The sequence below is a fragment of the Eucyclogobius newberryi genome, unplaced genomic scaffold (genome assembly GCF_026437365.1).
Source record: "Eucyclogobius newberryi isolate DKJ021-1_F unplaced genomic scaffold, fEucNew1.0.hap1 SCAF_2, whole genome shotgun sequence".
Classification (NCBI taxonomy): Eukaryota; Metazoa; Chordata; class Actinopteri; order Gobiiformes; family Gobiidae; genus Eucyclogobius; species Eucyclogobius newberryi.
The window spans coordinates 26,888,750-26,910,490 of record NW_027315834.1 but is presented as its reverse complement, the minus strand read 5'-3'; the positions used below and the strand labels follow the sequence as shown (position 1 = coordinate 26,910,490).

Below are 21,741 nucleotides of genomic sequence, written 5' to 3'. Positions count from 1 at the left end.
TCTTTTTCTCTGTCTTTCTATGTCTCTCTCTCTTTCTCGCTCTGTTTCTCTCTATGTCACTCCCTCTCTTTCTCTCTCTATTTCTCTGTTTCTCTCTCTGTCTCTCTCCACAAGAGGGCGCTCTAGGCTCTAAGTGACGCAGAAGAAGAATCTGCACTTCCTCTACCTCTGGAGTTTGTGGAGTTGTTTAGAAGTGACACAGAGGAAGAAGAATTCAATGGATTTAGTGATTTGGGGTAAAACTGATGCTTTGGTAAACTTGTTAGCATGTTCTTTATGCTATAGTTATCTGAATAACTGTTAATATGTTACGTTAACATACCAGACACTTACCACAGTTCTGTCTGTGCCTCATGTAGCTGAAGGTGTTAGCGTTAGCATACGTACACCTATTCACCATGTTCTCTAATCTGTTATTATTTTAAATTGCATTTCAGTAATAAATGTCTGTTCTTGGTCTTGTATTTTTTGGCTGGTGCGACTTGTAATTTGGAAAATACGGTACACGGTTTGGGTAAGAACTTGTTTTGTATTTTTGTTCTACCTTATATCCCTGGAGTTTTCCCCGGACTGAAGGAACAGACACAGGTTCCCAGTGCACCTCGGCTAACGTGCTGTTGTGGACCATGATCTGAACACTGTCAGGAGCTGTCAGAGGTACTGAAAAACAAGACAAAGAAACGGAAAACGGTCATTATCTGGAGGCAAAATCCCATGTATCGTGCAAACTCCTCACCATCTTCTCCGGAATATGCGATCGTCGCTTCGGGCTCGGGGGCAGAGCCATAGTCGTTGCTTGCCTGAACTTTGACCTCATAGGGCACGTAGGTGGGAGTCCCAGACACGACGTACCGAGACACATTGGCCACAGATTTCGTGGACCACTCCTGCTCCACGTCCTTCTGTCGCCACTGCACGACGTACTCCAGACCGGGGCCGTTGGACTGGAAACCGCTCAGTTGCTGCGCGGACAAAGACGTTTAACTGCTATGAAATGGAAATGGCCAAAAGAGTCAACCAAGAGCTCACCGTCCAAGAGATGACCAGGTTCCCCGGTTCAGTCCCTTCACCTTGAACGTGAGCTGGATTTATATCAGGAGCTATAACGATAAAATGGGCAAAGATTGACAGGTATAAGTGCTAGAAATCTTTCGTAAAATGGACAGCGGAGGCAAAATGTACTCGACTGAGAGCATCGTTACTTTGAAATAACATGAATCAAGAAGAAGTCAAACGTTTTGTCTGGGATTTAAATCTGTAGCAGTCAAGACTTTGGTGGAGGTGTTTTTTTTTGACGCCGCACTGCACAGTTCGACTTTGAACAATATCATGTACTTCATGTACTTAGCACTATCACCAGTGAAAGGCAGCAATGTGCCATTTGGAAATACACTAGAAGAAGAAGAAGAAGAAGAAGAAGAAGAAGAACCAGAAGAAGAACCAGAAGAAGAACCAGAAGAAGAACCAGAAGAAGAACCAGAAGAAGAACCAGAAGAACCAGAAGAAGAACCAGAAGAAGAACCAGAAGAAGAAGAAGAACCAGAAGAAGAAGAAGAACCAGAAGAAGAACCAGAAGAAGAAGGACCAGAAGAAGAAGGACCAGAAGAAGAAGAACCAGAAGAAGAACCAGAAGAAGAACCAGAAGAACCAGAAGAAGAAGAAGAAGAAGAAGATAGAGAAGAAGGTGAAGAAGATGAAGATAGAGAAGATGAAGAAGAAGAAGAAGAAGAAGAAGAAGAAGAAGAAGAAGAGGAAGAAGAGGAAGAAGAAGAAGAAGAAGAAGAAGAAGAACCAGAAGAAGAAGAAGAAGAAGATAGAGAAGAAGATGAAGATGACGAAGAAGAAGAACCAGAAGAAGAAGAAGAAGAAGAAGCACCAGAAGAAGAAGAACCAGAAGAAGAAGAACCATAAGAAGAAGAAGCGCCAGAAGAAGAAGAAGCACCAGAAGAAGAAGAACCAGAAGAAGAACCAGAAGAAGAACCAGAAGAACCAGAAGAAGAAGAAGAAGAAGAAGAAGAAGAAGAAGAAGAAGATAGAGAAGAAGATGAAGAAGATGAAGATAGAGAAGAAGATGAAGAAGATGAAGATAGAGAAGAAGATGAAGATGAAGATGAAGAAGAAGAAGAAGAACCAGAAGAAGAACCAGAAGAAGAAGAAGATAGAGAAGAAGAAGAAGAAGAAGAAGAAGAAGAAGAAGAAGAAGAAGAAGAAGAAGAAGAAGAAGAAGAAGAAGAAGAAGAAGAAACAGAAGAAGAAGAACCAGAAGAAGAAGAAGAAGAACCAGAAGAAGAACCAGAAGAAGAACCAGAAGAACCAGAAGAAGAACCAGAAGAAGAAGAAGAACCAGAAGAAGAACCAGAAGAAGAAGGACCAGAAGAAGAAGAACCAGAAGAAGAACCAGAAGAAGAACCAGAAGAACCAGAAGAAGAAGAAGAAGAAGAAGATAGAGAAGAAGGTGAAGAAGATGAAGATAGAGAAGAAGATGAAGATGAAGAAGAAGAAGATGACGAAGAAGAAGAACCAGAAGAAGAAGAAGAAGAACCAGAAGAAGAACCAGAAGAAGAAGAAGAAGAACCAGAAGAAGAAGAAGAACCAGAAGAAGAGCCAGAAGAAGAACCAGAAGAACCAGAAGAAGAAGAAGAAGAAGAAGAAGAAGAAGATAGAGAAGAAGATGAAGAAGATGAAGATAGAGAAGAAGATGAAGATGAAGAAGAAGAAGAAGAAGAACCAGAAGAAGAACCAGAAGAAGAAGAAGATAGAGAAGAAGATGAAGATGAAGATGAAGAAGAAGAAGAAGAAGAAGAAGAAACAGAAACAGAAGAAGAAGAACCAGAAGAAGAAGAAGAAGAACCAGAAGAAGAACCAGAAGAACCAGAAGAAGAACCAGAAGAAGAACCAGAAGAACCAGAAGAAGAAGAAGAACCAGATGAAGAACCAGAAGAAGAAGAAGAAGAACCAGAAGAAGAAGAAGAACCAGAAGAAGAAGAAGGACCAGAAGAAGAACCAGAAGAAGAACCAGAAGAAGAAGAAGAAGAAGAAGAACCAGAAGAACCAAAAGAACCAGAAGAACCAGAAGAACCAGAATCCTCCTCATTCGTCCGGGACTGGTCCATGATAGACAAGGGTTCAAAGGTCATCTGGACACTGATTCGATGCATTGAAAATAACCCTAACCCTAGCAGTATGAGTAAGAGTACTTGTCTGGATAAGGGGTGTCCAAGCTATGGCCCTCAAGCTAAATTTAGTTTGAGTCATTTAATGTTCATGTCCTCTGTAGAACTCTGCTCGTTTATCTTTCAGAAGGTAGCCTTGGACGTAGCACGTGATTTATGAAAGTTAATGTAGTCAAAACGGCAAACCATTAAATGCACATAATCTAGAAGCACAGAAACAAACTCATATCTGAGGGCAAAGTATAAGCAAATATTCAGATCATTTAATACATAACACATATCAATCCGATTAGCTCGGAAAAAAAAGCATATCCAACACAATCTTCTCCTCAGACATGTGTTACTTTTACAGTGTAGTTTTACCTGCTGGGTTGGTCCTGTACTGGCGGGACGGTTGGCTGGCATCGCTGTAGCCGACCCGGTTCAGAGCCAGCACCCGGAAAGAGTAGTAGACGTACGGGGACAGCTGTAACTGAGCTGTGGGGCTGGTTCCAGGAACCTCGGTCAGGTTCAGCCACACCCCGGGCTGGTGCAGATGGTCCTCGTACTGGATGATGAACTCTGAAGAAGGAGCAGGACAAATAAATTAAACAACACAAAGATTCTATGCAATGAAAGGATGCTTATTCAGGTGGCAGTTTTGCATTTTTAGCCATTTTGAACGCATTGTTGTTGTTTTTTTCCCCTCAACAGACCTGCTTGACCCAGATATTTTGACAAATTAATATGGACTGGGGAACACATATGTATCTTTATTTTTTATTTCAACCAATGCTTTACCCATGTAACTTATAGTAAAGTACTGCATACAAGCACTCAAATCCCTAACATAGAATTAATCCATATATAAAGCGCACTGGATAAAAAATTAAAGGCTTTTAAGTGTGCCTTATAGTGCGGAAGTTACGGTAAAGCTTGGTACATAGAAGAACTGTTTTTGAAATGTTACGTTTCACACCGTCTATGAAAATATTCTGCTTTACTGAGTGCCACCAGATCGAAACCAGGACTAAAACAGCACTAATTCAGGTTTAATCTTGGTCTAAACCAGGTCTAAAATGAGACAACACCATGAGAAAAGCAATTCTTAAGAAGGATTAAGACAAAGGAGGTAGAGATTGACACAGTAGAAGAGCAGTAGTACTAAATAGTCTTAGTTCCAGTAGCATTAGCAGTGTTGATTAGTAGTAGCAGTGTGCTCATACTCTGAGTGGGGCTGTTGTGCTCGTCCCCCGGGGTCCACGTGAGCTCCACACTCCTGTCTTTCTGTCCCGTCATCTCCAGGTCGGTCGGAGGGTCCGGTCTCTCTGTGAACACAGTGAAAAGCACGTCCGATCAACAAACGCCCATGTGTATGTTACCGCGGCGACTTCTGAGATGCTGAAAATGGATATATGCTTTATTACAATGTGAAAACAATGTGTGAGGTATTCAAAGCAACGCTAGATAACTTGTAAATGTTTTTTTTTTTCTTTCTTGTGACACTAGCTAGATATGTCAGCTCTTTTGGCTGATTATTATGAAGTTGTTTGGAGTTAAAAGGGAATTAAAATATGTAAACAGCAAAATAATCTGATTTAATTTTGATGGATTTGATTGCATACTTCGGATATTGCAGTTTTCATGCAATTTAAATAATATTAAAGGTTCAGAAATCAGATAATAATCGTAATGTAATTTGTAATTTGTGTTGCATGTAAACATAGCCACAGTTTATCTTTTCAATTGTAAAAAAAAAACCAACAACAAACTAGATAGTGTTGCTTTTACTCAACTGAGATCAAGACAAATAAAAAACAATGGTTTTATGTTTGATTTCAAAACCAGTGGTTTTGAAATCAAACATAAAGGTGCATATCATGACATGAGGCGGGAAAAAGGTGTGCAAAAAACAAACCAACTCCCAAACAGATAATAATGAATAATAATAAGATAACGTAAAACTGAAAATATACAAGTTAAATGGTTGGAATGGTATTGAAGTAATGCGGTACGACATAACGCAGTATAATGCGCCTTTACCGTATACGATCGGTGGAGTAGGCGTGGCCGCTGAGACAGCAAGAGGCAAAAGAGTCAAGTTTGGCACAATATTAGACAACGTTACACGTTTGAACACTGTTAATATCCACACTGTATCATAATCTGAGCTCGACGTAGGATCAGGTCATTTCTCTTCCCGTACACATACTTTGTGTCCGTGCGTTTGTCAGTCAGTCTTACCCACGACGGTGAGCATGGCGCTGGCCGAGTCGTGGTCCAGCGTGGTGTTCATGTGGCAGGTGTACGTTCCCTCGTCTCCATCGACCACGTCTTTGATCGTTAGACTCTCCGTGCCCACCACAAACCTGGAGAAAACCATTTTAGAACAAGTGGCATGCAACAAGGGCTAAATCGTGCTCACTTTACGGTAATGTATGAACACAGAGAGCCAAGTTAAGCCTTACGTTTGGTCTGAAAACTGTGTCCATGGTTTCAAATTGAGGTGGAAATTGGGTCGACATTGTATTGTTGAAATTGGCTTATAAAATGCACCTATATTGCTCAGTTTTAGACGTAGGCGATAACTTGTCTACAAGAGCAAAAACGCAAGATTGTCGCAGTTGAAAGAGGACTTCAGACATAATCATGCTTCAAGTTTGTAGACAACAATTTTCCCATTGAGTTCTGTGAGTTCTTGTCCTCAAATCAAATTCAACATCAAAATTAACTGGCAACAGAACATATACCGTAATTTCCGGACTGTAAGCTGCACCTTTTTTCATAGTTTTGCCGGGACTTATACTCCGGAGCGACTTATATATGATATTATTAACACATTATTATCAATTTATTGGTCATTTTCACACTGACAACTGCATTTCACATGTTGTCTATTTTCACACTGACAACCACAAGAGGGCGCTCTAGGCTCTAAGCGACGCAGAAGAAGAATCTGCACTTCCTCTTCCTCTGGAGTTTGTGGAGTTGTTTAGAAGTGACACAGAGGAAGAAGAATTCAGTGGATTTAGTGATTTGGGGTAAAACTGATGCTTTGGTAAACTTGTTAGCATGTTCTTTATGCTATAGTTATCTGAATAACTGTTAATATGTTACGTTAACATACCAGACACTTACCACAGTTCTGTCTGTGCCTCATGTAGCTGAAGGTGTTAGCGTTAGCATACGTACACCTATTCACCATGTTCTCTCATCTGTTATTATTTTAAACTGCATTTCAAGATGAAATGTCTGTTCTTGGTCTTGGATTTTATCAAATAATTTCCCCAAAAAACGTATCCAACTTATACTCCAGTGCGACTTATATATGTTTTTTTCTTCTCTATAAAGAATTTTTTTGGCTGTTGCGACTACGGAGCGGCGTATAGTCCGGAAAATACGGTACTCTCTTCATAAGGCAAAGCATTAAACAGCCGGTGCTGATTACTGCGTGACAGGAAGCTGGTCAGAATGTTTTGTGTGCTAAAAAAAAAATGCAAGAGGATAAAAAAAAATATATAGAAAAAAGTCCCACCCACCTGCCATCGTCGGGAAGCGCTGCGTCGTCTTTGAGCCATGTCATGGTCGGTATGAGCGACGGGTCGTGCTTCACTTTACATTCAAACACGGTCCTCATCCCCCTCTGTACCACTTTGTACTCGGGCTGTTTCAGAATACGGGTGGGTTCTGGGAAAGAAAAAGCAATGAATGTTTTTTTAACCAATCCTTTAAAGAATATTTTATTTTGTAGTAACTGACCTTTGACCTCCAGAAACACATGGTTCTCTTTGATGCCCAGGTTGTTGGTGGCGATGCAGGTGTACTTTCCGCTGTTGAGAGGCTGGGCCACGTGGATTTCCAACGTGCCGTTTTCGTGAATGACGTAGGCGTCCTCATTCTTGATGCTGATCTGATTGTCTTTAAACCTGAACGGATGCAGCCATTGCTTAATAACAATAATAATAGTGTAAATACTTGACATGATATAAGTGAGAGAACGTTACAGATCTCACCATGTGATCGCTGGAATAGGTGAGCCAAAGGAGGCACAGTCCAGCAGCGCATGAGTGTTGGTGATGACCTGGTAGATTCTGTTTGGTTGGGTCAGAACTCGAGGCGGCTCGGCTTGAAAGAAAAAAGACAAACATTTATACATTTCAGACTTATTATTTCACAAGCAATTAAGGCCATATTCATGTGCATTTAACTTTTTTTTATAACTTTTATTTTATTTTACTATTATCATTATTTTATTTTTGTCTTCATCTTTTTATTTTATTTAGTTATTTTCCTCCATTCCCTATTCAGATATGAGAGGAGTTTTGTTGATAAGAGTTTTTTGTTTTGTTTATAAGAGTTCTTCTATTAAGAGATAGAAACATTTATTTTTTTCAAACTTCCTATAAGTTATCTGTCCTTTCCCCTGTATCTACTGCGTTGTAACACAGAAATTTCCCCATGTGTGGACATTAAAAGATTTTCTTATCTTATCTTACATTTAAAAGTAGTTGTGGATCAAATGTTTCTCCCTTTTAGAAAATCAGTTGGATTGATGATTTTTAATTTAGTTAATTTTATTGAATTTCTGTAATTTCTTTGTGATTTGAATGCATTTTTCCTGCTGTGTGAGGCACTTTGGATTGCCTTGTGTATGAAATGTGCTCTACAAATAAACTTGCCTTGCCTTGCCTTTTTCAACTCCACTGCATTTCATATTTCTGTTCCAATCACGTTCTGTAAGCTTAATCTGTTAAAGCAAGCTGGTAACTAACTACAATATTTGGTATTGTTTGACTCTATTTCATAACTAGTACAAATATTAGTGATAAAGTAGGTAGTAATGAGAGGTTTTCTTCAGTTACACTTATGGATTATACTGTTTTTGTGACTTTATCCTCATGTGATCAGTGAAATAGAGTTTAAATAGAGGCTAAATAAGGCTGATTTAAGTTAACAAGTAAAAATACTACATAGCGCTGACATTAAAAGTACTTACCCAGGACGTTGACAAAAGCGTTGGCCAGGACGTATCCAAACTCATTTGAGGCGTTACACTGATAGACCGCGCTGGAGCCGGTTTGGACGTGGCTGAGAATCACGGTATCATCTTCAATCTTTCGACTCCGATCAACCGGTACGTCTGAAACTAAAAAGACATTATTATCAGGTGCATCAATGGGAATATGTCATTGACACAGTATGATAAATGTCCCTCTTTCTATCAGGTCCTTCCAATCCTTAAACCAGACTAAAAACACACTTTTTCTCCTTAGCGACGAGTCCTAGTTAGCCTGGTTATGACAGGTTATTATGTTTTTCTATTTTTGACTTTATTTGGTGTATTTATACCTGTTATATATATAGATTATAGTTTTACACCAATCAAGCAGGTATTTGTGGAGAAAACGTTCACAAATCTGTGACAGGAAGTGACATCACACTAGGGACACTCATTCCAGTCAAAGTTTATGCACAATTCACACAAATAAACTCCTTTTTTTTAACTCTTTAAACATTATTAAAACTAAATAAAGTCGCTCTCATATAATTTATTTGTCAAATAAAAATTTTTTATGAGTTTTTGCCCAGTGTTTGCTGGGTAATTTCCTAGTGTGATGTCATCAATTACAAACAGGAAGTGACATTATAGACCAAAAAATTAGCTACTCTAGGATGATTTTTTGAATATTTTTTTAGCTCAATTCAAAATATATTTATCTTCACTGCAATTTAGTTCAATGAGTCGTCCGACCTGTAGGGGGCACTTTAAACCAGACTAAAAACACACTTTTTCTCCTTAGCAACGAGTCCTAAAGTGCCTATGACAGGTTTTTACGATTTTCTATTTTTTACTTTTTTGGTGTATTTATACCTGTTGTACATTTAAATTATAGTTTTACACCAATCGAGCAGGTATTTGTGGAGAAAACTTTGAAAAAGAAAAGAAAAAAAAGAAGAAACAACTTTATTTGACTCTCTAAACATTGATACAACTAAACTAAACTTCTCCTTAGTGACTAGTCCTAGTTCGGTAGAATATCTGAGCTCTTTTAATCCTGGTACTTACTTTGTAAAGGGACTCCATTGACAAACCAGCTGATCTTGGGTTTGGGGTCTCCATTCACCCGACAGGTCAAAATGCCCGTCTCATTCGGCGCAAGAATCAGGTTCCGTGGAGCGCTGATCCAGTAAGGAGCCGCTGTGGGGGGAATGATAAACGTTTCAGATAAAACTAGTAAAACACCCAATATTCAAGTTAAAGCTGCGAGAAACATCTTATGGAACGCATGTGATACTTCAGATTTTTGAGTATTCTTTTATCGACTGCTGCACTGTATTTATCTTTTGTGACGCACTTTGGGTGTTTTGTGCATGAATTGTGCTTTTAAATACACTTGCCTCGCCTTCTTATGCACATTAATGCTCCTGAGCGTGTTTAACGTGCACATCCAACTATTAAGATATTATAAATTGCAAAGCGAATCCCGATGTTTGTCAGAAATTCGATATTTCGCCCAAAACGTTCAGCCTTAATTCAAGTGCAACTAAGACAAATACAGTTCTCCTAAATATTGCAGGTTGCTTTGTGATTAGTTATTAGTTCATGTAAAATTGAACTATGATTAATAAAATAAATAAAACACAAACAAAACCCGTAAACTGTCATGCATTTCTTTTTCTTTTTTTTCTCTTTTTTTTACATATTAGCCACGGTTTTTCCACATTTTAGCCAAAGTCCCACCCCTGAAATGCTACACAAACTATAATAACTACGCGTTTTACCTTTCACGGAGACTTTGATGATGTGGTGCGCAGAGCCGTGGTTGTTGTTGGCGACGCAGCGGTAGTTTCCCGCGTCGGCTTCGCTCACGTCCGAAATCTTGAGTGTTTTGTTGAAGTTTTGGAAGGAGGCGCTTTGGGACATCGCTCCTCCGTCCTTCTGCCACAGGACGCTCGGAGTCGGCCTGTAACGGAGAGTGAACGACTGAGCAACTGAGCGACTGAGTGACTGAGTAACTGAGCAACTGAGTAACTGAGCGACTGAGCTACTGACTGACTGAGCAACTGAGCAACTTAGCAACAGAGCGACTGAGTAACTGAACAACTGAGTAACTGAGTAACTGAGCAACTGAGCAACTGAGTAACTGAGTAACTGAGCAACTGAACAACTGAGTAACTGAGTAACTGAGCAACTGAACAACTGAGTAACTGAGCAACTGAGCAACTGAACAACTGAGTAACTGAGTAACTGAGTAACTGAGCAACTGAACAACTGAGTAACTGAGCAACTGAGTAACTGAGTAACTAAGTAACTGAGCAACTGAACAACTGAGTAACTGAGTGACTAAGCGACTGAGCAACTGTTTTTTTTAAATACTTTAAATACCATGTTAATGTGTTTTTATGTTTTTATTTATGTTTTGTGACATTCACTGTATTGGGTTTTTATGTGTAAAGCACTTTGAATTGCACTTTAATAATAATGTCATCACCACAATTGTATATTTACTTACCGTGCTATAAAGTAAAGTGCTACCAATCCCCCAAAAATGCGACTTATACTCCACAGCGACCTATATATGTTTTTTTCATCTCTATTATGCATTTTTTGGCCGGTGAGACTTATACTCCGGTGCGACTTATACTCCGGAAAATACGGTAAACTAAGCTCAACTTCAGAAAGCTCCAATGTTGCTTTACTTTTCCTGGTGTTGCGCACGGGAATAAGAGATTGCAGCTTTACAGCCCAAAGCACTTACAGTCCCTCCGCGATGCACTCCAGCTCCAGCGTCTCTCCTTTGAGGACCATCTTGGTGCTGCTGGGTCCGAGAGGCATCATAAAGCCGGGCTTGCGTTCGCTTATTGGATTGTCTAAACACAGAGGAACAAGGACATGTCAGCACCGGACTAACACTCACAGACACCGAGCGGTTCCACCACGGTTCCAGCCGACCGAGCGATAACCCACGAACGAAGGGTCTTTGTGTGGAGGGCGTTAGGGACCGAAGATGAGTGATGAAGCATGGCCTGACATCATGTTCTGTGTGCTGTCATGGCAACAGCGGGGACCGGGGAACACGCGTGCCCACCCTGGTACGCTCATGTACCTCTCTGATGATATATCTGTCATAGTACATTGCTTTTTAGAATGAACAATATGACTTTATAATGTGTTTTCATTTAATGCAAGGGTAATGCCAGATGGGTCAGATGATCTACATTCAGTCTACATTCAGTTTATTATTATAAAAAAAAAAAAAAAAACATTTTTTTTTTATTATTATTATATTAGTACTTACTTCTTTATTTATTTTTATTTTTTTACAATCGTTTTTTTTTTTAAGTTATCTGTATTTTTGTTCTTTTTTCTTTTATTTTTAAAAAATATTATACTTCTTTATTTTTTTTACAATCGTTTTTTTTAAGTTATCTGTTTATTTTTTTTTTTTTTTTTTTTTTTTTTTTTTTTAATTATTATACTTCTGTGCCTGTTTCTGTACCTAATCTGTGTCCAAAACTGGAATTTCCTCATTGTGGGACAAATAAATTATCTTATCTTATCTTAATTGTGATTAAACCAGGACTGGAGCTGGTCAAGGCATCACTCACTAAGGTCATTCATGTAATCTTACGCTTTTGATAATATAATAATATAAGTTCAGTGTCAGGACATACAAAAAATATAATATTCCAAGTACATAATTAAATCTATGTCACAAATTAAAGTTATAAGCTGCATTTGCAAAACATAAACAAATCAATCAAATGTAAAACTATAGGCTATAATTTTACTTTAATTTTACTTTTTAAGACCACACACCAAAAGTGGAAGAACTGATCATGTTGTTTATTAACTCATCTCACTAATCTTATATGTGTCTGCCAAGTTACAGTTTAACAAAAGCTTATTTTTGCGCTCAAGACCATGAAAAATAATAAAAATGCAGAATGATGATGTTATTTTTGGGACAGAGTTCATTCCTGGATCTACAGCAAAACAACGACGTGGGAAGTGTCTGGGGATCTAAACGTTAGAAAAAGGGACAAAGAAGTGAAGTGTTGGGTAAAGCTGGGACTGGGTCGACACCAGGGGGCGCTGTTTGAGAGCGAATCAGCAACACTCACCGCTATAGTAATCAGAGACATTGTAAAGAGCAGCCACAGTGTCATTCATTGTTTCCACTGAAAATCACAGAAGAGTGTGAACATGCAGAACAAAAGAATAAAGATAAACAGCACAAGTACAACGAGGAAAAACAAGCAAATACGTGTTTTTTTTTTTTTATATTAGAAGTACCCAAAAGGAAGGTGAAGCCCATGAATATGCTGAAGTGATCAAGTAATATGTTTTTTAAGCCCCTAAAGCTACTATAACTAATACAAATCATAATAATAAGCATTTGCACCGCTGCAATGAAGTGCATTATAACAATAGCAGTAACTTTTTCCAATAGAAATCAAATATCACATACAAATATAAACATTTTAAATCATTGTTATAATACGGTAATGGTTATCAAGTGTCAGTAATGTGTGATTTAAAGTGCATATGAGAGTTTAGAATACATATTTCACTCAAATCTTGCCTATTTTGCACCCAGTTTGACAATTTTATAATGTAACAGACGTGATAATTCCACTGTAACCTAGCGACAATATTGTAAACACGGGCCGAAATATATATACCGTACTTTCCGGACTATAAGTCGCACCTTTTTTCATAGTTTTGGCCGGGGTTTGACTTTTACTTAACCCTTATTTACTTATACTTATACTGCGGAGCGACTTGTATGTGATATTATTTGTTATTTTCACACTTGCAACCGCATTTCATACTCCAGTGCAACTTATATATGTTTTTTTCTTCTCTATTATGCATTTCTTGGCTGGTGCTACTTATAGTCCGGAAAATACGGTAAATGACACTATAGTTTTGACTTGACAAAAAAAATTCCCGATGAGACCTTTATTTTGTTAAATAAATGTGATAAAAAAGTTGGATTCAGTTTTAAAACTCAGCTACTACTGCCTGTATTTTCCAACTCTGATGTAAAAAGTACATTGAACTGATGTAAAAGTATTCTCAGTATTCACCTCAGGGTCCATCCCACCAGACAAAGTGAATATTACCGTAGAAAAACACGAAACAGACTCAAACGTGCTGAAACGCCGGCCTCTTACTCTCGAGCACGGTGACGGAGATGGGCTGCTTCTGCTGGATGGTCTGCGTGTGGGGGAAGCGGGCGTAGCAGATGTAGTCCGTCCTGGTGTCGCCCCGGACCACGTTGGAAAAGTACAGATCGCCGTTCAAGGCCTGGGACACGCGCGGGTTCAGCGGCAATCTTTGGAAATCTGAGCGATAACGATAAAAGAATGATAAGAGATGAAAACACTTTGAGGAGTTACAAGGCAGTGGAAAACACACGGCACATTATCAACACTAATCATGTATATAATAATAAAACATATAGTGTGGATTATATGAAATTGATATATGTATGAATCTGATATTTAACTTATCTTTTGCCTGTTTTTTTTTTTTTTTTTTTATCAGTGTAGGAAATACAAACTTCATTGATTGGTGATTGGTGAATACGAACTAATGAACTAGCTTCTGATTATTACTGAGTAGCACAATTAAAAAAAAAAAAAAAAAAAAAAAAAAAATATATATATATATATATATATATATATATATATATATATATAAAAACAGCATGCTCTTCTTTTAGACAAAACTGTAATTTTAAAGACTAAATAGTTCTAATTTAACTCATTTAGATAAAGTTTGCGATCATTCTAAAACTGTTCAGGAAAAGTCAAGTGTAATTTTCATTATGTGACTTATTTTGGTACTAGTTTTGATACTGTGTTTTTTATTCCTTTAGTCTTATTTTAGTCCTGTTTTAGTCCTGTGGTTTTATATAAAGTCATTCTCAGAGTAAAACATTTTAACTCTACAAGATTTTCAAGATGTTTTGTCGTAAAAAAAGCATTTTTCTCCTTACTGAAAGTACATGACCTAAATTATCCTTAAAATAAGGGTAGTAAGACGTTTTAAGCCTGACATTAGATAAATAAACATAGTTATTGCAGTGTTAACTCACAATTATTATCTGATCGTCAGTATTTTAATTTGTGATTAATAAAATATAATAAGAGCATCCAAGTATCCAACAAGGGCGACAAATCATCATCATGTTTTACAAATGTACCTTATATCAAATGCTTCTTACAATCTAATATAAACATGCATTAAAGACATCACACGTTTCGGCTGACTTACTGTTGTCCATCCACATGATGATGGGAGGGGGCAGTCCAGCCGGGGGCCGACACTGCAGCACCAGAGAGACCCCGAGCTGCACCACCAGCTTCTTATCTTTCTCTTTCGACCACAAGGGGGACCCTGCGAGCCACAAAGACACTCTCTGAACTCTTACTGCACAGCCAAGAAGTACTCAATGTTCATACTTACAGATACAAAAGTACAGATACAAGAGCACAACAATACTCAAGTAAAAGTATCACAGTATAAATCTACTGAAGTAATAGTACTCATCATAATCTACTGAAGTAATAGTATCCATCATAATCTACTGAAGTAATAGTATCCATCATAATCTACTGAAGTAATAGTATCCATCACAATCTACTGAAGTAATAGTATTCATCATAATCTACTGAAGTAATAGTATTCATCACAATCTACTGAAGTAATAGTATCCATCATAATCTACTGAAGTAATAGTATTCATCATAATCTACTGAAGTAATAGTATTCATCATAATCTACTGAAGTAATAGTATTCATCATAATCTACTGAAGTAATAGTATCCATCACAATCTACTGAAGTAATAGTATTCATCATAATCTACTGAAGTAATAGTATTCATCATAATCTACTGAAGTAATAGTATTCATCATAATCTACTGAAGTAATAGTATCCACCATAATCTACTGAAGTAATAGTATCCATCATAATCTACTGAAGTAATAGTATCCATCACAATCTACTGAAGTAATAGTATTCATCATAATCTACTGAAGTAATAGTATTCATCATAATCTACTGAAGTAATAGTATTCATCATAATCTACTGAAGTAATAGTATCCATCACAATCTACTGAAGTAATAGTATTCATCATAATCTACTGAAGTAATAGTATTCATCATAATCTACTGAAGTAATAGTATTCATCATAATCTACTGAAGTAATAGTATCCATCATAATCTACTGAAGTAATAGTATTCATCATAATCTACTGAAGTAATAGTATTCATCATAATCTACTGAAGTAATAGTATTCATCATAATCTACTGAAGTAATAGTATCCATCACAATCTACTGAAGTAATAGTATTCATCATAATCTACTGAAGTAATAATATTCATCATAATCTACTGAAGTAATAGTATTCATCATAATCTACTGAAGTAATAGTATCCACCATAATCTACTGAAGTAATATCCACCATAATCTACTGAAGTAATAGTATTCATCATAATCTACTGAAGTAATAGTATTCATCATAATCTACTGAAGTAATAGTATTCATCATAATCTACTGAAGTAATAGTATCCATCACAATCTACTGAAGTAATAGTATTCATCATAATCTACTGAAGTAATAGTATTCATCATAATCTACTGAAGTAATAGTATTCATCATAATCTACTGAAGTAATAGTATCCACCATAATCTACTGAAGTAATAGTATCCACCATAATCTACTGAAGTAATAGTATTCATCATAATCTACTGAAGTAATAGTATTCATCATAATCTACTGAAGTAATAGTATTCATCATAATCTACTGAAGTAATAGTATCCATCACAATCTACTGAAGTAATAGTATCCATCACAATCTACTGAAGTAATAGTATTCATCATAATCTACTGAAGTAATAGTATTCATCACAATCTACTGAAGTAATAGTATTCATCATAATCATCATTAACTTCAGAGTAAAAAGTAAAAAAAAGCTTTCTGTTTTGATTTGGAGAACTATTACTATTATACAAATCTTGATAAGGAATTCTGGTCATTTTGGGAAACTTTCCGGGTTATTTTTCTTTGTAAAGCTTATTTTTGTTTGTTCAAAGGGAACTATAAAAAAAATGCAGTTTAGACGTCTCCGTAAACGTACTAAAAACAAATTCCTCAGGCATTTCAGCAGCTCTAAAACATTAAGAAAATATACTTTTACTTTCAAATCCAGTTAAAAAAATGTTTTAACTGCATTTGTAGTGTAGCAGAACGCAATAATGCAGCGAAGTAAAAGTAACAACACTGTAAAATGTACTTAATGAAAGCACACATACCTAAAACGTACAGCACTTTTACTTGAGTACTTTGTTACTTTCCACGGCTGAAAATGACTTATTCAAACACAGACTTCAGCGTGTAAAGACGTCTCTTACTGGACTGGCGGATGACGATGTCGTTGGACACCGCGGCGCCGTGGTCGTTGTGGGCGGTGCACTGGTACGTGCCCTCGTAGGCCTCGGCTTTCTCGCCGCTGATGTCGATGACCAGCGTCCCCGAGTTGGGCTTCATGGTGACCTTGGGGTCTTTCTCGATGTCGAAGTGGGAGCCGTTTCTTGTCCACGAGAAGCTGCAAATCAATAAGAAAAGCGTTTGTTTACAGCGTTTGAATTATATAACCTGAAAAGTGTGTGGGGCAATGAGGCTGTGAGCGTTAGCTGATAATCTGTGAAAGTCCAGGAAAACACAATATAAATCTAACTTAAAAAACAATACTGTATTTTCCGGACTATAAGTCACGCCTTTTTCATAGTTTTGGCCGGGGTGCGACTTATACTTATATTTATACTTATATACTTATACTCCGGAGCGACTTATATGTGATATTATTTGTTATTTTCACACTTTTCTTCTCTATTATGCATTTTTTGGCTGGTGCGACTTAGAGTCCGGAAAATACAGTATATGTATTAAACTATATAAAATATCACCCACAATTACAACTAGGTCTACACTTTCACTTTGTCAACCACATCAGCAAATAATGGACCAGGAGACATTTTGATGCTGTGAATTAAGCAACGTTTTTAAAATATATATACCGTATTTTCCACACTATAAGAAGCATCGGACTGTAAGCAAAACAAAATGTGTACCACACAAAACCGCTTCGAGGTCAGTAAACAGTTTAACAAGGCGTACTGTTGTTTTTTGAGAAAATTAAAGGCTTTTAGGTGCGCCTTATAGTGCGAAAAATACGGTAATTTAGTAAAGTGCTAGGTTAAAGTGCATTATTCGAGCTTGTGGAGAGATGCTTTTAGACACGTTAGTTAGAAAAGGGTCCAATGATAGTTTTTGAAATTGAGCTGTTTCAACTACTATCTGGAGGTAACTTTCAATCTAAGGCCCTGGTCTGAGATTCTAAAATGTACACTGCCTTGAGCTAGATTTGTCCTGCTCTAAGTGAGGAGCGATAACCTGACCCTGCTATGCCTGCGCTTGTCACGGGTCGCTGTAACCTTCAAAAACATCTCCATTTCAAAAACAGTGTCGGACCCCTCCTGGACAAATGAGGGACTGCACCATTCGCCGCCTTCTACTGCATCACCAAGTCTTCTGTTTAAATACAGTAAAAGCCACAAAAATGTCCTTAAATATATGCAGCCGTAAAATATCGTGAAACATCTTCTTCTTCTTCTTTCGTGTTTTACGGCGGTCGGTATCCATGGTAGCGTCACATTACCGCCACCTACTATTCGACACACAGACTCCTCCTATTCCAAAATATATTTGTGTTTATTTTACAGGCCTAAAATGATCTGACTAAACACGGCGTTATCATTAAGCTATCGTCTCCATGACAAAGGTTGCCATGGCGATGTTTTCCTCCACCGCGTCAGTCTAGCGAGCGCTTTTGATCTACGGCTTCGCGCGGAGGTGATTTGGAATCCGTTTGCCCTTCTACATCGCTCAATATTTCATGCTGTTTTGCGTGCGGCGATTCAAACGCGAGCGACGAACGGTCGGCCTTTGATATGTGAGACTGTGACGTTCATCTTTGTTGTAAGCAAGCAACAACGCCGCATAAACCAAGATTTTCAACCGCTAGACCTTCGTTAGTCGTACATTTAACACGTCATAGTGCGCAGTATACATTTAAAATAGATTTGCTAATATAACATGGAGAGTCAACAGCGTTAGTCTAGGTGAAACGACACAATATCGGTCTGTGTTCAGGTCTATACACTTAACCCAGGTTTAGAGAAAGTAATTTATCTCAAAGAACAAATATTGTGCCTTATTTTTTGTTGTTTTTGGCTTTTTAACTTTTTTAGTTTTTCAAAATAAAACACTAAAACAAACAGAACATGACCAGAGAGCGACACATCAGTCAAAAGATTAACAAACATCAACAATACAGTATAAAAATGAGTCCCAACGAGTCCAGAGTTGGTCAAATTTGTCCTTTAAATGTTATTTTTTCCATTTGTTTAATTCCTGTTATGTCAGTCCAGTCCTTGGTCGTCGGGGAATGTTATTGGCTTTTAAACTTGCTCTTTAGACCCTCCGCTTTGGCATCTTATGTTTTAGAACTTATAGAAATAATGTGTCATCATTCAGGCGTTCCCATATCAGGAATTGAGTTAGATCCCCATCTACTGGCCGCAGCGGGAACTACAGAGTGGAGATAAACAAACCTAGCTTTACCCCGACATGCTAATACAGTATAAACACGCAGTTGTAATGAACGTGATTTGACGGCAGAAATGCTCAGAACGAGTCTGCAGATGATTTATGGACATAAAAACAACGCAGAAGTTGATATCGCAACGTTTATTGTTAAAAAATAAAAAAAATAAAGTCAGAGAGCAAAGCACTTCCTACACAGTATTCATCAAACAAGAGTGATGAATGAAGCTAAACACAACTCCAGGTATGATTTTGAAGAATTAACATGTTATGACTCCAAAAAGTCAATTCTGCATAATATGTGTCAAGTCAATATGCATATGAGTCCTTTAAGTGTTAAATGTTAATATAGAGACAAATGAAGACGTACGAAGATGCACTTATACCCACAGCATTTAGAACGTAATGCAAACAACTTTATCTATTCACCCCATGTTAATAAATGCATTAACTATACAACTGTTACATTGTATCATAATTACCATATTTTCAGGACTATAAGTTGCACCTTTTTTCATAGTTTTGGCCGTGGTGCGACTTATACTTATATTTATACTTATATACTTATACTCCGGAGCGACTTATATGTGATATTATTTGTTTTTTTCACACTTGCAACTGCATTTCATACTCCAGTGCGACTTGTACATGTTTTTTCTTCTCTATTATGCATTTTTTGGCTGGTGCGACTTATACTCCAGTGCGACTTATATATGTTTTCTTCTTCTCTATTATGCATATTTGGGCTGGTGCGACTTATACTTAATCTAATATAAAGTCAAGTAAACACAATGACAGTAGTAGACAGTAGTAATGGCAGTTTCTCACCTGGGATGTGGCTTCCCTTTGGCCTCACAGTGGATCACGATGTTCTCCCGGGGGTCAAATATGTAATCTTTGGGGGACTGCATGGTTATAGTGGGGGGCTGGGGCACTGCAGGAACGCAAAAGAACAAAATGAACAGGGAACAACGCGCGCTCGGCTGCTTTCGTAGTAACACGGCACACGGCACCAACGCAACATGCAGCAACTCAAGGCTTTACAATAACACTGCGAATGCTCTGAGCAATATGGACTTACCTTTGGAGAAACTGAAACAAAGCAAGCAAATCTGAACTAAAGCTCGCACCACAACCAAGTGACAACAAACAGCATGCGGGAAGTAAAACGTCATAGCCAAACAAGAGCAAAAACTCCACACTCTGATGCGATGTTGTAGCCGACTTACATCCTTCCAGTACTTTGGCTTTTTGTCCAGTGAGACACGCCGTACCACAGGGATAGATGGTGATAGATATTTAGGAGAAAGTGTTAGTTTTTGCCAGGAGTGAAGAGGTTCAGTTGAAAAAAAGGGTGAACGTTCAAAGACTCTGGTGCATTGGATTGAGCCTGATCTTTCTCACATTGAAATGAAGCAGGTTCAGTCAAAACAAAAGAGTCATTGAAGGTTTTCTCAAAATGTGTCAAAAATATACCTTTCGAAAGTGCGTTTAACGTTAAAACCAGTGTTTAGAACATGCTAAGACATGCGTGAAAGTCAGAAAAACCTGTAGCTTTTCTGTAGCTAGCCCGAACTAGCCCTACTATATTTTCATTACGTTTCAGGAAGTTTTTGTGCAAAGATAATAGAACTGGGAGAAAGAATGATTCAATACTCACGATCGAGAGGAACTTCCAGCGCTAATGTTAGCGTTTGTAAAACTAGGAGGAGAAACGTCCCGAGGCCACAGGTCCATTTCCTGTGTCTGTCCATGGTGGTAAACTGCTGCGTCTGACCTCAGGTGTACGAGCGGTGACCAGGGCAGAATCCACACTGCAACAGAAACACACATTTTAACACAGGGTAAAACAAAGATCCTTTATTAAAGCAAACGCATCCTTTTACAAACACTGACATCAGTAAAGCTTAAACTATCCATTGTACTGATTCATTCAGTTAGTAGTCCTGCTGTGGACCAAGTTAGTCCGGGTCTGGGTCAAAGTTGAGTTCAGATTTAAGTTTGGTGGTACTAGGTGTGAAGTTGTTAAGAAAAATAATAACTATTTTATTCATGCAACATTCCAACTCAATATATTGCATTTTAAAAATAAAGCCTGTCCAATCGCATCAATAGTATGTCGAGAGCATGATTGCAGTTAGATCATATGAAATAGCAACGCAAAACAAAAGTATTAATAAAGAACCACTACTATTTTAAGATAAGATAAGATATTCCTTTATTGTCCACACATGGGGAAATTTCATTGTTGCAACGCAGTAGATACAGAGGAAAAGGACAGATAACTTATAGGAAGTTTAAAAAAATAGAAGAACTCTTATAAACAAAACTCTTATAAACAAAAACTCCTATAGACAAAAACCTCTCATTTCTTAATAAGGAATGGAGGTGAAAATAAAGATAAAATAAAATAAAAACAGCGTAAGACAAGATAATACTAATAATAATGGTAAAATAAACACTCTATTTACATCAGTTATATGCACATGAATGTGACAGTACATTTGGTGATTCATATTGAAATTGAGTTTGAAATAGCTGTACCGTGACAACATAAGTAAGTAATTAGATTCGAGCCTTTATTAGGTTTCCCATTCCCCTTAAATAAACTGAAGCCAGACATTTGAACAGCGCCTCATCCGTCCCGTGTCCGGACAGCGTGTTCATCTGCCAACGCTCAGCACAGACGGAGGCCATGTCATCACAGACTTACATTAAAACCTAAACAAAGTCACGCAGAGGCCCATTGCCAAACCCGCCACGCAAGACCTTCTCCTGTTCCACTGAGATAAACAGCAGCATTAGTGTGAGACTCGACCTCAGGCAGAAGAGTACTGCATATCTACTAGTACTGCATATCTACTAGTACTGCATATCTACTAGTGCTCCATATCTAC

At 37.7% G+C, this 21,741-nt stretch overlaps 1 protein-coding gene across 11 annotated transcripts in view; it reads right to left on the bottom strand.

Moving 5' to 3' along the window:
• The window catches only part of nrcama (neuronal cell adhesion molecule a), a 28,373-nt gene extending 7,717 nt beyond the window's left edge, over window positions 1–20,656 (bottom strand). For 4 of the 11 annotated variants that reach the window (XM_072454884.1, XM_072454889.1, XM_072454891.1 and 1 more), the window contains exons 1-20: window positions 20,505–20,656; window positions 20,074–20,091; window positions 19,673–19,778; window positions 16,591–16,784; window positions 14,440–14,562; window positions 13,335–13,505; window positions 10,913–11,024; window positions 9,936–10,117; window positions 9,220–9,351; window positions 8,149–8,292; window positions 7,166–7,277; window positions 6,912–7,078; window positions 6,692–6,839; window positions 5,397–5,521; window positions 5,196–5,225; window positions 4,379–4,480; window positions 3,537–3,734; window positions 1,030–1,100; window positions 737–962; window positions 545–660 (exon numbers count right to left, since the gene is read on the bottom strand). In XM_072454884.1, the coding sequence (XP_072310985.1) occupies window positions 545–660; window positions 737–962; window positions 1,030–1,100; window positions 3,537–3,734; window positions 4,379–4,480; window positions 5,196–5,225; window positions 5,397–5,521; window positions 6,692–6,839; window positions 6,912–7,078; window positions 7,166–7,277; window positions 8,149–8,292; window positions 9,220–9,351; window positions 9,936–10,117; window positions 10,913–11,024; window positions 13,335–13,505; window positions 14,440–14,562; window positions 16,591–16,784; window positions 19,673–19,778; window positions 20,074–20,091; window positions 20,505–20,598 (2,571 nt within the window). In that variant the 5' untranslated portion in view covers window positions 20,599–20,656. The remainder of the gene's footprint in view (window positions 1–544; window positions 661–736; window positions 963–1,029; window positions 1,101–3,536; window positions 3,735–4,378; window positions 4,481–5,195; window positions 5,226–5,396; window positions 5,522–6,691; window positions 6,840–6,911; window positions 7,079–7,165; window positions 7,278–8,148; window positions 8,293–9,219; window positions 9,352–9,935; window positions 10,118–10,912; window positions 11,025–13,334; window positions 13,506–14,439; window positions 14,563–16,590; window positions 16,785–19,672; window positions 19,779–20,073; window positions 20,092–20,504) is intronic. The other 7 variants (XM_072454885.1, XM_072454892.1, XM_072454895.1 and 4 more) reach the window with 3 other exon arrangements.
• Window positions 20,657–21,741: the final 1,085 nt, after the last annotated feature.